The following is a 17,470-nucleotide window of genomic DNA, read 5'->3' on the forward strand; positions in this document are numbered from 1 at the left end:
CAGCTACCGCCCTTGCACAGGGGGCCACGACTGGCCTGCTTTGGTCTCACAAATGGGAACCAAACAAGAGGTCATGAACATAAGGACCCAGGCCACCCTCCCCTCAAACCCCAGGATTTCCAAATCTGAAGGACATTAAACTCAGAAAAGACAGAATGCAACCTGAAATTGGTGGTAGCTAGCCTCATGAACTGCTTGGAAGGGGCTCTGAGGAGGCTGCCAGTCCTCCACTCACTAGCTCAATCACGGTGCTCAGGATTCCAATTCCAGGGCACTGGAGTAGAGGATGCAAGAATGTAGAAGAATTTTCTAGTAAACCTATACAGATGCTTGGTTTCTTCATGTAAATGGACAATTTCATAGTCAACCAGTCTCATGATTTTTGAGGGGACGTGGATAAGAATAATGCTTGATTTTGGAAAAATGCACCATCGTGCAAACGCGTATTTAAGATATCTAAGCAGTATTTTTGACCATGTTATGTAAAACGTATCACTTCCACAGCTCCTCAGCCTCCCACAATTCTATCTATCTCAGCCATGGGAGGAGAAGACACTGCTTTATGTATGTGGTTTTAGGAGGAACCATAAGACTCTCCCATCCCAAGAGATGAACTCACCTAAAGGGCTTCCCCAGCAGCTTTGCTGAGCTGTTGGCTCAATATGTGTGGTTAGAAGGCCATCTGTTGGGACAGCCCAACCTAAGCTGCAGAGCTGGGTGATCTCTCAACCATATGGATAAGCCCATGTACTTTTTTTTTTTTTTAAAGATTTTATTTATTTGACAGAGAGAGACACAGCAAGAGAGGGAACACAAGCAGGGGGAGTGGGAGAGCAGGGAGCCCGATGCGGGGCTCGATCCCAGGACCCTGGGATCATGACCTGAGCTGAAGGCAGATGCTTAATGACTGAGCCATCCAGGTGCCTCAGGCCCATGTACTTTGAAGAAAGTGAGGGAGTACATGGAGCCTCATGGTTTTCCCCAGGGTTGGGTCAATGTAAAAACGATTTGCTTGGTACTGAGGTTTATCACTTCAACTTAAATTTTTTTTAATTTAATAGGCTTTTTAAAACAAAATCTAAAGCAGGTTATTTTGATGTTTGTTGAATGAAATGTAATACTATTGAAAAGCCTGTTAACTGGTGACTCCATTAAGTTTGCTAAATAACCAGAAGTTCCCCATCTTTAGTTCATATTTATTAATCAAACAAAAAGAAGTATAAAACTCCTATGTGTATTCTGTAAGGATTACATAAAATAATATAAATTGCTATATTCAGGAATAATAGGCATCACTTATTCATAGAGATGAAAATTGGAGAGCCAAATACTCTACACATTATTTACTCTGCTTCACTGAACTTTAAAAACATGGAAAACATTTATTAAAAATATAAACTGTTGAAATAAGTTGCCACTAAAAGTAATAATACACATGAGATAAAAGCCATAGAATAAAGTGAGGAGGGGGGCAAGTTACCTGGGTAATTTTAGTTTTGTCCCATTGTAAGACCTTAGGTAGGAATTCCATTTCAGAGGGAGTAGGCAGGAGGCACTGATTTCCAGACTTATCATATATTGTGGATTTATTTTTTTCAATATCCGCTATATTAAGGAAAAAAGTTTAAGGTTTTTATTTGATCATTAGTTCCTTCTATGACATTGCTATTTCCAATTTCTCCTTCCTACCCAATTCTGGAGATCTAAAGTATTCTGAACATTTAATTCTCTGCTGATAGTTTAATCACATCAAATATTATGGCAGCACTGATCCAGAGTCCATAAAGTGTTTAAGTGAGGCCTCTGTGAAATATGAATGAAAGACATAGATAATTTTCGTAAGTTGAGCAGATATTGAATACATTTAGGCCATCGCCATCAAATGCATCACTCAATGCACTGGAAAAGCTGTTGCTAAGTTGGAGTGTTTATTGGTAGAAGAGCAGACTTGGAGGCGTTTTGCAAGGAGCTGGGGAAGTTGTATAGCAGGAAAGCCAAAAGCTCTCAATGAAAATTTCAGATGCAGATGTCTTTAGTTCCAGAGAAGGTGAGTTTCAGTGATTTCATTTGTTTGTTAACAGCTCTATAGGGATTTAATTTAAATACAGCTTATTTAAAATGTACAATTTGGTAAGTTTTTATATATGTATATACCAATGAAAACATTACTGCAGCAAAAAAAAAAAAAAACCAACAACCGCCATATTCATTCCCTCCACCACACCTGCTCCCTGTGCCCACGCATGATCCGAAGGCAGCCACAGATCTGCTTTCAGTTATCAGCTTTCCATCAAGTTGTATTTTCTATTTTCTAATTTTATATAAGTGGACTCATATAGCATGTACTCTTCCATTGTTTGGCATTTTTCATTCAGCAAAAGTATTTTGTGATTGATCCGAGTTGTATGTATCAATAGTTCATTCCTGTTTCACTGATGAATACTATTCCATTGTATGTATATACCATCATCTGCTAATCCATTTACCTATTGATAGACATTTGGGTTGTTTCTAATTTTTGGCTTTTCCAAATAAAGGTGCTATCAACATTTGTGTACAGGTCTTGGTGTGGATATTGGCTTTCATTTTTCTTAGGTAAATCCTAAGTTATGGAATGACTGGATCATTTGGTAGATGTGTGTTTATCTTTTCAGGATACTGCCAAATTGTTTTCCAAAATTGTATCATTTCACACTCTCTCTAGCAATGTGTGAGAGTTCCAGTTGCTTCACATCTTTAATAACATATGGTATGGTCAGCATTTCAATTTTAGACATTCTACTGGTATCTCATTGCAGTTTTTAAGTTACATGCCTTTTATGACCAAATATTGAACATCTTTTGGTGTGCGTCCTTGCCATCTGTTCTTCTTTGGTGAAATGATTCAAATAACTCAAATTCAAATTTACTATTTTTTAATTTGTCATCTGTTTTCTTACTGAGTTTGAGCATGCATTTTTAAATTCTGGATATAGGCCTTTTCTCAGATATGGAACTTGTACATAATCTTCTCCCAGTGTATGGTTTATCTATTCTCTTAACAGTGTCTTTCAAAGAGCAGAAGTACTTAATTTTTCATTTTTAAAATTTATAGGTCATGCTTTTGGTGTTGTATTTAAGAAATCCTTGGTGCGCTTGGATGGCTCAGTCGGTTGAGCATCCAACTCTCGATTTTGGCTCAGGTCATGACCTCAGAGTCCTGAGATCTAGCCTTGAGACGAATTAGGGGATTAAGATTCTCTCTCTCCCTCTCCTTCTGCCCCTCCCCACTGCCATCTCCCCAATCCCCTCTCTTAAAAAAAAAAAAGAAAAAGAAAACTTTGCCTAACTCAAGATACAAAGACTTCTTTTAGTTTCATAGTTTTAGATTTTACATTTAGTCTTATGGGTCCATTTTGAATTAGCTTTTGCATTATGTATAAGATACAGTTCAAAGTTATTTTCTTTTGCATATATATAACCAATTTTTCCAACATCATTTACTGATATTTTCTCTTTTTTCACTGAACTTGCTTTGAACTTTTATCAAAAAGCATTTGACCAGGTGGGAGGGATGGGGTGGCTGGGTGATGGACATTGGGGAGGTTATGTGCTATGGTGACCACTGTGAATTTTGTAAGACTGATGAATCACAGACCTGTACCCCTGAAACAAATAATACATTATATGTTAATAAAAACATTTTTTTAAAAAGCATTTGACCATACATATATGGATCTATTTATAAATTTCTGCACCTGTGTTCTTGAGGAACTCTGCTTTGTAGTCTTTTTGTTTTTGTTTTTCTTGTAAAGTCTTTATGTGCTTTTGGTCTCAGAATGTTGCTGGCCTCACTGAAGGAGTTGGCAAGCATTCCCTCATTCTCACATTTCTGTAAGAATTTGATTAGGATTGGTATAGTTTCTTCCTTTAACTGCTAGATCATTTCAAGGAGTTTTTTTTATGGGTATTATATTTTCATTTTACTCAAAATACTTTCAATTTCCATTTTTATTTATTTTTTTGACTCATGGGTTATTGAGAAGTGGACTACCTTGTTTCCAAACATTTTGAATTTTCCAGATATCTTTCTGGTTTTTATTTCTAATTTAATTCCATTTTGGTCAGAGAATATATTTTGTATGAATTAAAGACATTTTTCTATGGCTTGATATGGTTTATTCTGGTAAATTTCATTTTTCTTTGAGAATGTTCATTTTTCCATTATTGGTGGAGTGTTCTATAAATGTCAATTAGGTCAAGTTCGTTCAAGTCTATATCCTTAATAATTTTCTGTGTAATTATGAATTATTGAGAGAGGGATACTGAATTCTCTGGCTATAATTCTATATCTACTCCAGTTCTATTCATTTTTGTTTAATGTATTGATTTTTATTTTTATATATTTTTGTTTTTAGGGACATATATTTAGAATTATTATGTCTTATTAATTAATTGACACCTTTATCATTATGAAATGATCCTCTTTTTCCCTGGAAGCATTCTTTGCTCTGAAATATATATATATATATATATATATATATATATATACATATATATATATTTTGATATTGACTTAGCCACTCTAATTTCCTTTTGACTAATATTACCATGTTATACATCATTTTCCAACTTTTAACTTTTACTCTATTTGTGGCTTTGCATTTAAAGTGGATTTCTTATAGGCAGCATATAGCTGAGTCTTGCTTTTTGTCCAATCTGATAATCTCTGCCTTTTAATTGGAGGTATTCAGAATATTTACAATTACTCTACATGGCTTTCAGTCTTCACTATTTGTTTTCTATTTTCCCCACCTGTTCTTTCTATTTTTCCTCTTTTTTGTTTTTTCTTTTCTTTTTCTTCTTTTTTTTTTGAGAGAAAGCTGGGGTGGGGAGGGGCAGAGGGAGAGGGAGAGAATCTTAAGCAGACTTGGTGCTCAGGGGCTCCATTTCATGACCCTGATATCATGACCTGAGCTGAAATCAAGAGTTGGTCGCTCAACCAACTGAGCCACCCAGGCACCCCTTTTTTGTCTTCTTTAAAAGTACTTAAAACATTACATCTCCATTTTGGTTTATTATATGTAACTCTTTGCTATGTCATCTAAGAGGCTGCTTTAAGGCTTATAGTATACATCTTTAACTTTTCACAGTTTACTTTTAAGGGATATTTCATGGCTCTGTGTAAGAACCTTAAACTGTAGTCATACTTCCTCTTTCAAGCCTCTGAACTATTGTCATATATTTAGCTTTTACATTGATATTATTTTTTGCCTTTAACAGGTGATTATCATTTTAAAAGATTTAAATAATGAGAAGAGAATTTTAGTATTTACCTACATAGTTGCACCCCATTACTCTTAATTCCTTTATGTAGATCTAGATTTTCACCTGGATTTTTTTTTTCTTGAAGGATTTCCTTTAATATTTCTTATAGTGCAGATCGGCTGGTGATGAATTCTGGCAGCTCTTGTATATCTAAACATGTCTTTATTTCACTTTTGTTTTTAAAAGAATTATTGCTGACTAAAGAATTCTAGATTGACTTTTTTTTCCCTTTCAGTACATTGGGAGGCTGCACGATTGCCTATGGTTTTTATTATTTCTGATGAGAAATTTGCTGTCATCTTTACGTTTGTTCCTCTGAATGAAATGTCTTTTTTCCTCTGGCTTGCTTGCTTGCTTTCTTTTTCTTTCTTTCTTTCTTTCTTTCTTTCTTTCTTTCTTTCTTTCTTTCTTTCTTTCTTTCTTTCTTTCTTTCTTTCTTCCTTTCTTTCTTTCTTTCTTTCTTTCTTTCTTTCTTTCTTTCTTTCTTTCTCTTTCTTTCTTCTTTCTTTCTTTCTTTCTTTTTCTTTCTTTCTTTCTTTCTTTCTTTCTTTCTTTCTTTCTTTCTTTCTTTCTTTCTTTCTTTCTTTCTTTCTCTCTTTTCTTTCTTTCTTTCTTTCTTTCTTTCTTTCTTTCTTTCTTTCTTCCTTCCTTCCTTCCTTTCTTTCTTTCTTTTTCTTTTTCTTTCTTTCTTTTTTTAAGATTTTACTTATTTATATGACAGAGAGATACATAGCAAGAGAGGGAACACAAGCAGGGAGAGTGGGAGAGGGAGAAGCAGGCTTCCCGCTGAGCAGGAAGCCCTCCTGACCTGAGCCGAAGGCAGACGCTTAACCACTGAGCTACCCAGGCGCCCTCCTCTGGCTCTCTTTAAAATTACACTGTTGATCTCTCCCGGAGTGTCCTTCATCTCAGATATTGTAGTTTTCATCTCCAGAGGTTCAACTGAAGTCTTTTAGAAATTTTTCTATATCTCTACTTAACATGCTCATCTTTTTCTCTGACTCCTTAAATAAATGGAATATATTACAATAATTGTTTTAATGTCCTTGTCTACTAATTCTATCATCTGGGTCAGTTTTGATTAATTTTTCTCCTCATTATGGGTTGTAGTCTGCTTCTTTGCATACCTAGTAATTTTTACTGGATGTCAGACACTATAAGTTTTAACTTGTTGAGTGTTGGAATTTTGGTATTCCTAGGAGTAGTCTTGAGCTCCATTCTGATGAGCATTTAAAGTATTTGGAGATTACTTGATATTTTTAGATCTTGTTTTTAAGCTTTGTTACATGACACTAAAACAATTTAGTCTAGAGATAATTTTTTTCCTTCTAATAAAACAAAACACTTTGAGTACTTCATTACTTACAAATTATGAAGGTTTAAATTCTGGCTTATGGTCATAGGCACAATTCCCAGCCTTTGTGAGTTCATTGGATTTTTCTCTCTAACCATTCTCCCTGTCCTCAGGTAGTTTCCTCACATGCATGTTCGGATCACTCCATACCTGAAGGGTTAAAGGGGACCCTCTTCAGGTCTCTGGAGTTCTGCCTTTGTGCACTCCTCTCTGGTACTCAGACCTGTAAACCCTAGGTATCTTGATCTCTCTAGATTCCTAATTCTGTCTCTTCAACTTGGTGAGACTACTGGGTTAGAGCCTAAAAACTTACTTTAGGTGGTAAGCTCAGGCAATTGTAATCTTCACCTCATTTGTTCATTTGTTCCCATCTCTCAGGAATCATTGTCCTTTGTTATCTGATGTTCAATGCCTTAAGAACAATTATATATATTTATTATATGTGCTGCCGAAGCGAGCACCGATTATATATATTTATATTTGTATATTTAATAGTCATGTATTATGGGAGGATAAATCTTTTCTCTGTTTAATAGTTTGGTTGGAAATGGTTTGATACTTTCAGGACTTGCTTTTATGCTTTGTTAGGCTGTCCAGAGCAGCATCTACTTTAGTCTTGGGCTAATTTTTCCCAACCACTGAAGAATCTGAGTGTTCTATTTGATGCCCCATTAGAGGAGAAAAATATGCCTCCTTTTTAAAAGTCTCATTGGCAATCTTTCTTCTTCTTCTTCCCTTCCTCCCCACAGCATTCCTGTCCCCACCATTAACACCCAACACTAAGTACAATACTTTATACATCTTGAAGAACCAAACATTACTAGCATATTTTGATAATTCTAAAAAGATTACAAAATATATTTTAGAAAGTGGGGCTATAGATCTTGGGGTAGGATTTAGAAATCTGCAGACATAGCGCCTTCTTGGGATCCACAGTAGAAAAATTAGGGGCAAATTCTTAGTATCCATTAGAAGAGATGGTAAATCATTCTTACCATTCTGACACTTTGCAATGCAGAGGAGGTGATACAGTCCTGAGGATGCTTGTTGTGTGATTAAGGGATCATTGTGGCAACACAGAAGAGACAGTTCTGCTGCCAGGACACCCAAACATGGAGCATCAACACTTGCCTGTTGGAAAAACAAAGGAGTAAAAAATGTATTTGCTATTCATAGTTAACATTGAATGTCTGCATTTGATCCATATACATATATATATATATGCCTAGGATTAGAGGATGAGCTCCAGAATTTACAAAACCTATATTCAAATCTATTCCTGAGCCTCAATTTCCTCATCTATAAAATGTGGATAATAAATGCTACCTTGTAATAGTTATTGGGGGGACTATTTATGACAAAAAAGAAAGTTCTTAGCAAAGTGCTTGGAAAGAATAGCAACTCAACTAATGCTAGTTTCTATACCATGAGTCAGGTAGCAATTTTCAGGTAGCAAATTCCCAGGATATTGGGGCAGGGGATGGATACCCTAAAATTTTCATGCTTTCTTCTCTATGTATGGCACACTTCAGATGACACTCTTCAGTTACACTGGAGAAATGTAACTTTTCCTCCTAGAATTGTTCTGATTCTTCCCAGGGAAATTCATTTTTTAAAACTCGGGGCATTTACTTCTGATGTCAAAGCTACTATTACAATATTTATGTATTTCCTCCTACAACTTCCTTGACAGAAATCTTGATTTATTTGTCAAGAAGAAAAGAGAGGTGGAAGACACATTCTGCTTTTGTGAAGGTTTGAGTACCATTATCATTTTTTTAAACAAATAATTCTATTTATATGTAGGTTTGGTAAACTAGTGAGTCTTCTTGTTTCTAAGACAGGTGATTACTTTTACTAAATAGATTCTTTGAGGATTAGAGCAAATGTTGGTGGTAAAAGAGTCCAAGTCAACCCTCTGGGAGGATTCCAAGGCCTGTTTCTCCTTCTTTCTCATCTCTTATGTCCCCTTATCCCTGTCTCTTATGTTGCTTGACCCACCTCTCTCTCTCTCTCAATCTTACACACATACACAGACACACACAGACACACACACACACATGCACATGCACACAGAGTTATTCTTAAAGAAGAGTGGGAAGCAACCTGGGTCATGGGCCAAAGGCATAAGTGAACACGGATGCTGGGAGTGATAGTCTCAGTAGAAGAGGGGGAGATAATCTTTTGCTTCTGTGGATGTTCTCTGATTCTTTCTGCCCATACTTTTTTGTAAGCCTGGGCTTGGAATCCCTCTATGTTAGGAGTCCTATGACTTAGGAGAATCTAGAAGAAGACAGTACGGGATGCCTCTACTCTAGGTTCTAGGAAGACATGTTTTCTTTCCTTGGATGTTCTTTTCTTTGGAGTTACATTCCAACTTTCTTTTTCCATGTAAGGGCAAGATTTTAGAATCACCAGAGTGAAGAGTTGTGTTTTTGTATTGGGCATGATGGAGGAGTACTTCTCTCAGTTTAGTTCACGGACACTGGGAACAATTTATAGTGGTTTGCCCCTAAAGTCTTCTGGTATTAAAACTTTTGCCTCAAATGGCCTTTCTTGATTATCCCTTCTCAAGAACTTGTGGATGTGCAATTCTTACCAGGTGTTTTTGTAAATGAAGCTATTAGTGGTCTGTCTATTCTGTTTGCTAGATCAGGTCTGTCTAGGTGTTGTCTCCATTGTAGGTGTGGCCATGTCTAGATTGTATGGCATGTTTGAAGAGGATGGGGAACATGACCTTGGATAAGACAAGATAAGAAGAAGGCCATATGGACCATGGAGCACACAGATTTGCACTGCACAGCCCCTTCAGAAGTGTGCCAACCACAGCTACACCCTCTCCAACATAAGACTTTGGGAACTTCTAATACAATATGGTCCTGTTTTTTTAGAAAATCTATTCAAGTGCTGGAAAGAAAAAAAAAAAAAAAACTCAAAATCTGGGAAAAGAAGCTTCTCAGTATTAATCCCTTAGCCTAAGTATTTCTGCTTGGTTTTCTGACCCTTTCTTACTGGAATCCTTCTTTGTAGATCTTGGCCCCTCCCGTTCCTTATCTCAACAATAATGATAGTTTTAGATGCTAAATTCCAGAGGCAACCACTCCTAAGTTTTTTAGCTGCTTCTTCTGGAGGTCACTTCTTTATCTCTAAGATGGACTTCCATTTCTGTTCTAATATCAATTTAGGACATTGCTTATCTCTTCCTGCTGTGATAAATTAGGGTTCAGCTCAATTACATCCTTCCACTTTGCCACAATCCTCTCAATATAGCATATTACCCATTATGTGTATTACTATTTTTAGTCATTCCCTTTTCTATTTTCATAACATAGTAATACTTTAAAAAAATTTTTTTAAAGATTTTATTTATTTATTTGACAGAGAGAGACAGTGAAAGCAGGAACACAAGCAGGGGGAGTGGGAGAGGGAGAAGCAGGCTTCCCACTGAGCAGGGAGCCTGATGTGGAACTCGATCCCAGGACCCTGGGATCATGACCTGAGCTGAAGGCAGACGCCTAACGAATGAGCCACCCAGGCGCCCAACATAGTAATACTTTCATTTCTTGTTCATAATATATCTTGTTGATCCCCCACTTTATGTAGTAGATGTTTTGGAGCACTCTTATTTCCCTTCAACTTTCTTCTATCACTTCTACTTCCCTACTTCTTTTGCCTATACTTTATTTTGCATTTTTTTATTGTGGCAAAAAATATACATAACCTACAATTTATCATTTTCATCATTTTAAAGTACATAATTTGGTGGGCATTAAGTTCATTCACAATGTTGAAAAACAATCACCTCTCTCTAGCTCTAAATCCTTTTTTTTTTCCTGAGAGAGAGAGAGAGAGAGAGAATGAGCAGAGTGGGGAGGTGCAGAAGGAGAGGGAAAGAGAGAATCTTAAGCAGGCTCTGCGTTGAGCTTGGAACCCAACATGGGGCTCAATCTCATGACCCTGAGATCTTGACCTGAGTTGAAACCAAGAGAGGACGCTTAACTGACTGAGCCACCTAGGCGCCCCTCTAGTTCTAAATTTTTTTCATCACCTCAAGTGAAAGCCATGTACCATTAACCAGTCATTCCTCATTCTTCTGTCCTCCCAGTTCCTGGCAACCACAAAGCTGCTGTCTGTCTCTGTGGATTTGCCTATTCTACTATTTCATATAAATGGAATCATACAACATGTAACTTTTATGGCTAGTTTCTTACACTTAGTGTAATGTTTTTAAGTTTCATTAGTGTTGTATTATATATCTGAATTCATTTATCTTTATGGCCAAGTAATATTCCATTGTATGAATATACCACATTTTATTTGTCCATTCACTTTGCTGATGGACAATTAGGTTGTTCCCACTTCTTGGCTATTGTGAATTGTGCCACCATGAACATTTGTGTAGAAATTTCTGTTTGAACATCTGTTTTAAATTCTTTTGGGTGTATACCTAGGATTGCTGGGTCATATGTTAATTCTATATTTAACTTGTTGAGGAACCACTAAACTATTCTCTGCACTTTTGTTTTTGCATTAAGTTGATAGCATTTACATTGTATTCAGTAACTTATTTGAGTTTTTTGTGATCGATGTATAGATTGACTCTAAAAGTTGAAAATCAATAATGTGGTCTTATTATTGTGACTAAGTAAAATTGTTCAATGCATAGGTCATGCTCACTTTAATTATATCTTCTTTTGGCATATAAATATGTCTTCTCTACCTTTTTTGAGGCTAAAGTCTCACCTGTGCCCTGAGTTGTCTTTTTATTTTTGATAATCACGTTTTTCTCTTTATTTATCTTGGGCTGACTCTTGTATTGGGAGAGTTTAATCAAATGTCTGGCAAATCTTGGTTATCTAGTCATACTTAAAAATGTAATGCTTCTTGGCGGGGTTTATATATGTGAGCAAGGCTTGTCAAAATGTGGGCTTAGCTTTTGGGTTGTTAGGTGGGGAAGCTGGGGTCATGCTGAATTATATGGAAACAACATAATCAAGACGATTTTTTCAGGGATTTTCTAAACATTTTGAGAAAAAGTCCTCAAATTTTACCTGCCAGTGGACCATGTCCCTGTGGAATATAGTGTGTGTATCAAGGGGGATAGAAGGCAGTATGGATTCTTCTATATAAACTTTCGGTGAATCCTTTCAGTTAGTTAATGCATATATTTTTGGCCTTCCTTTGCCTCTCATTCTTTATCATTACTGGGCTTCCATAGCTCCCGCTTCTCCAGGACTGCACAGGGCAAACTTCTTCATGAAAAGCTGTACCTCCTCCTAATGATCATGTGCACCTGCCTTTCAGCTTCCTGTGCTAGTCTTTGTCAGTTAACATTTTCTGTCTTATCTATCATCCAGAAGTTTATTGACATCACTATCCCATTGAAAATTTTTACTAATTTCACAAATGTCATTGCTACCATTTTGTGAGGACTTTAAAGGGAGAGGAGAGAAAGGCATGTGGACAATCTGTCAGCTTTGATTGGAAATCCTTCACCCATCTTTTACTTTTTATTTTTTATTTTTAATTATAGTTAGTAGAATACAGTATTATATTAGTTTCAGGTGTACAATACAGTGACTATTGCCTGGTGCTCATCATGACAAGTGTGCTTCTTAATCCCCATCACCTATTTAAGCCATGCCCCCACCTGTCTCCCCTCTGGTAACCATCAGTTTAATTCTCCATAGTTAAGAATCTGTTTCTTGGTTTGTCTCTCTCTCTCTCTCTTTTCTCCTTTGCTCATCTGCTTTGTTTCTTAAATTCCACATATGAGTGAAGTCCTATGGTATTTGTCCTTCTCTGTCTTATTCTGCTTAGCATTATACTCTCTATCTCCATCCTTGTTGAAAATGACAAGATTCATTCCTTTTTATGGCTGAGTAATATTCCATATATATTCCATATATATAATATGTATATATATTCCATATATATGTGTGTGTGTGTGTGTGTGTCTGTATATCACATCTTCTTTATCCATTTATCTGTTGATGAACACTTGGGCTGTTTCCATATCTTGTCTATTGTAAATAATACTGCTATAAACATAGGGGTGCATGTATCCCTTTGAATTAGTGTTTTTGTATTCTTTGGATAAATACCCAGTAGTGCAATTCCTAGATCATAGGGCAGTTCTATTTTTAACTTTTTGAGGAATCTTCATACTGTTCTCCAGAGTGGCTGCACCAGTTTGCATTTCCACCAACAGTGCCAGAAGGTTCTTTTTTCTCCACATCCTTGCCAAAACCTGTTGTTCCTTGTGTTTTTGATTTTAGCCATTCTGACAGGTGGGAGGTGATATCTCATTGTAGTTTTGATTTACAGTTCCTTGATGGTAAATGATGATGAGCATCTTTTCTTGTGTCTGTTGGCCATCTGGATGTCTTCTTTGAAGAAATGTATATTCATGTCTTCTGCCCATATTTTAATTGGATTATTTGTTTTTTGGGGTGTTGAGTTTTATAAGTTCTTTATAGATTTTGGATACCAACTCTTTATTAGATATGTCATTTCCAAATATCTTCTCCCATTCAGTAGGTTGTCTTTTAGTTTTGTTGGTTGTTTTCTTCTCTGTGCAGAACATTTTTATTTTGATGTAGTCCCAATAGTTTATTTTTGCTTTTATTTCCCTTGCTTCAGGGGACCTATCTAGAAAAATGTTGCTAAGGCCAATGTCAAAGAAGTTACTGCCTGTGTTCTCTTCTAGGATTTTTATGGTTTCAGGTTTCACATTTAGAACCTTAATCTATTTTGAGTTTATTATTGTGTATGGTGTAAGAAAGTGGTCATTTTCATTATTTTGCATGTTTCTGTCCAGTTTTCCCAACACCATTTGTTGAAGACACTGTCTTTTCCCATTGGGTATTCTTTCCTGCTTTGTTGAAGATTTATTGACCATATTATTGTGGATTTAGTTCTGGGTTTTCTATTCTGTTCTATTGATCTATGTGTCTGTTTTTGTGCCAGTACCATCATGTTTTGATTACTACAGCTTTGTAATATAAATGAAGTCCAGAATTGTGATGTCTCCAGCTTTGCTTTTCTTTTTCAAGATTGTTTGGCCATTTGGGGTCCTTTGTGTTTCCATACAGACTTTAGGGTTATTTGTTCTAATTCTATGAAAAATGCTGGAGGTATTTTCATGGGGATTGCATGAAATCTATAGACTGCTTTGGGTAATAGACAATATTTTTTCTTCCAATCCATGAGCATGGAATATCTTTCTGTTTCTTTGTGTCATCTTCAACTTCTTTCATCAGTGTTTCTATAGTTTTCAGAGTATAGATCTTTAACCTCCTTGATTTGGTTTATTTCTAGGTATCTTATAATTTTTGGTGCAATTGTAAATGGGATTGTTTTCTTAATTTCTTTTTCTGATGCTTCATTTTTATTGTATAGAAATGCAACAGATTTTTGTAGATTGATTTTGTATCCTGTGACTTTACTGAATTTATCAATTCTAACAGCTTTTTGATTTTTTGGGGGGTGGTTTCTGTATAGAGTATCATGTCATCTGCAAATAGTGAATGTTTCAGTTGTTCCTCATCAATTTGGATGTCTTTTATTTCTTTTTGCTGTCTGATTGCTGTGGCTACGACTTCCAGTGCTATGTTGAATAAAAGTGGTGAGAATGGGCATCCTTGTCTTCTTCCTGACCTTAAGAGAAAAGCTCTCATTTTTTCCCCAGTAAGGCTGGTGTTAGCTGTGGGTTTTTCATAGATGGCTTTTATTATGTTGAGATATGTTCCCTCTGGACCTATTTTGTTGGTTTTTTTTTTTTATCATGAATGGATATTGCACCTTGTTAAATGTTTTTTCTGCATCTATTGAAATGGTTATATGGTTCTATTGATGTGATGTATCATGTTGATTGATTTGTGAATATTGAACCACGCTTACATCCTAGGAATAAATTCCACTTGATCATGGTGAATGATTTTTTTAATGTATTGGTGGATTCCGTTCGCTAATATTTTGTTGAGGATTTTTGGATCTGTGATCATCAGAGATGTTGGTCTGTAGTTCTCTCTTTTTTTTTGGTGGTGTCTTTATCTGGTTTTGGTATTGGGGTAATACTGACCTCATAGGATGAATTTGGAAGTTTTCTTTCCTCTTTTACTTTTTAGAATAGTTTGAAAGTTTAGGTATTAACTCTTCTTTAAATGTTTTGTAGAATTCACCTGTGAAGCCATCTAGTCCTGGACTTTTGTTTGTTGTGAGTTTTTTGATTACTGATTCAATTTAATTGCTGGTAATCAGTCTGCTCAAATTTTCTGTTTCTTCCTGTTTCAGTTTTGATAGTGATATGTTTGTAGGAATTTATTCATTTCTTCTAGGTTGTTTGTCCAATTTGTTGGCATATTGTTTTTCATAATATTCTCTTATAATTGTTTATTTTTCTGTGTTGATGGTTGTTAGTTCTCTTTCATTTGTAATTTTATTTATTTGAGTCTTTTCTCTTTTTTCATATTAAGTCTGGCTAGAGGTTTATCAATTTTATTGATTTTTTTCAGAGAACAAGCTCCTGGTTTTATTGCTCTCTTTTTTTTTTTAAGTTTCTATATTATTTATTTTTGCTCTAACCTTTATTATTTTCTTTCTTCTGCTGGTTTTAGGTTTTGTTTGCTGTTCTTTTTCTAGCTCCTTTAGGTGTAAGGTTAGGTTGTTTATTTGAGATTTCTCTTACTTCTGGAAGTAGACCTGTATTGCTATAAACTTCCCTCTTAGAACTGCTTTTGCTGCATCCCAAAGGTTTTGAACCATGTGTTTTAATTTTCATTTGTTTCCGTGTAATTTTTAAATTTTCTTTTATTTCCTGATTGATCTGTTCATTGTTCAGTTGCATGTTATTTAACTTCCATTTATTTGTGGTCTTTCCAAATTTTTTCTTGTGGTTGATTTCTAGTTTCATAATGTTGTGGTCAGAAAAGATACGTGGTATGACTTCGATCTTTTTGCATTTGTTGAGGCTTTTTTTCATGCTCTGGTATGTGATCTATTCTGGAGAATATTCTGTGCACTTGAAAAGAAAGTGTACTCTGCTGTTTCAGGATGGAGTGTTCTGAATATATGTTATATCCTTCTGGTCTAGTGACATTCAAAACCACTGTTTCTGTACTGATTTTCTGTTTGAATGATCTGTCCATTAATGTAAGTGATATGGGAAAGTCCCTTATTATTATTGTATTATTGTCAATGAATTCTTTTATGTTTGTAATTAATTGTTTTATGTATTTGGGTGTCCCATGTTGGTTGTATAAATATTTACAATTGTTATATCTTCCTGTTGGATAGTCCATTTTATTATTATATAATGCCCTTTGTCTCTTGTTACAATCTCTTTAAATTTTTTTTTAATTTACTTTGCAAGAGAGAAAGAGAGAGAGAGTGAGAAAGCACAAGCGGGGGGAGGGGCAGAGGGAGTAGCAGACTCCCCGCTGAGCAGGGAGCCCAATGCAGGACTTGATCCCAGGAACCTGGGATCATGACTTGAGCCGAAGGCAGATGCTTAACCAACTGAGCCACCCAGGCACCCTATAATCTGTTTTAAAATCTAGTTTTCCAATATAAGTTTTGCTACTCTGACTTTCTTTTGATGCCCATTAGCATGATAAATGTTTTTCCATTCCCTTGCTTCCAATCTGCAGGTGGCTTCAGGTCTGGCACGAGTCTCTTGTAGGAAGCATATAGATAGGTCTCGTTTTATTTTATCCATTCTGTTAGCCTATGTCTTTTGATTGGAGCATTTAGTCTATTTACATTCGAAGTAATTATTGATAAATATGTATTTATTGCCATTTCTTAACCTGTTTTGTGACTGATTCTGAAGATTTTCTCTGATCCTTTCTTGTCTTTCTCTCTATTGTAGTTTGCTGGTTTTCTTTAGTGATATATTTGGATTTTTTCTCTTTATTCTTTGCATGTTTGTTAGTGGTTTTTGATATATGGTTACAATTAGGTTTGTATATAACCTCTTCTGTATATAGCAGTCTATATTAAGTTTATGGTTACTTAAATTTGAATGCATTCTCTTCTCTCCTCCCCACATTTTAGTTATACGTTGTCATATTTTACATTTTTTTATTTTGTGAGTTCCTTGACTGATTTTTTTTTTTACAGAAATATTAATTTTTACTGCTGTTGTGTTTCCTATCTTTATACTGTCAGTTTTGGTCTCTGCTTTCCACTCACAGAGTCCCCTTTAGTATTTCTTGCAGGGCTGGTTTAGTGGTCATGAACTCCTTTAGTTTTTGTTTGTTGGGAAATTCTTTATCTCTTGTTTTCTGAATAACAGTCTTGCTGGATAGAATATTCTTGGTTGCACATATATCCCATTCAGCACTTTGAATATATCATGCCACTTTCTTCTGGCCTGCCAAGTTCATGTTGATAAATCTCCTGCCAGCATCATGGGTTTTCCCTTGTAACTGACTGATGTTTTTTGTCTTGCTGCTTTAAATTCTTTTCTTTATCAGTATATTTTACCATTTTAATTATAATATGTCTTGGTGCAGGTCTGCTTTTGTTGATTTTGTTGGGGGAATCTCTGTGCCTCCTGGATCTGGATGTCTGTTTCTTTCCCCAAAACTTTTCAGCTATTATTTTTTCAAATAAAATTTCTCCTTGCTTTTTTCTTTTTTCTTCCACTTCTGGGACTCCTACAATATGAATGTTATGTTTGATGGAATCACTGAATTCCCTGTCTATTCTTGTTTTGCATAATTCTTTTTTCTCTGTTCAGCTTACTTTCTATTACTCTGTCTTCTAGGTCATCGATTTGTTCCTCTGCTTCTCCCAGCCTGCTGT

General features: G+C 35.6%; 1 protein-coding gene across 1 annotated transcript in view; it reads right to left on the minus strand.

The window, feature by feature from the left end:
- MROH9 (maestro heat like repeat family member 9) overlaps positions 1–17,470 on the minus strand; it is a 154,652-nt gene that overhangs the window by 12,219 nt on the left and 124,963 nt on the right. Inside the window, 2 exon segments of the mRNA XM_028123014.1 lie at positions 1,481–1,605; positions 7,657–7,792. Of these exon segments, the coding sequence (XP_027978815.1) occupies positions 1,481–1,605; positions 7,657–7,792 (261 nt within the window).

The sequence above is a fragment of the Eumetopias jubatus genome, unplaced genomic scaffold (genome assembly GCF_037043125.1).
Source record: "Eumetopias jubatus isolate StellerSeaLion01/CBP00866 unplaced genomic scaffold, mEumJub1_p1.0 scaffold_12, whole genome shotgun sequence".
In the NCBI taxonomy this organism is placed as follows: domain Eukaryota; kingdom Metazoa; phylum Chordata; class Mammalia; order Carnivora; family Otariidae; genus Eumetopias; species Eumetopias jubatus.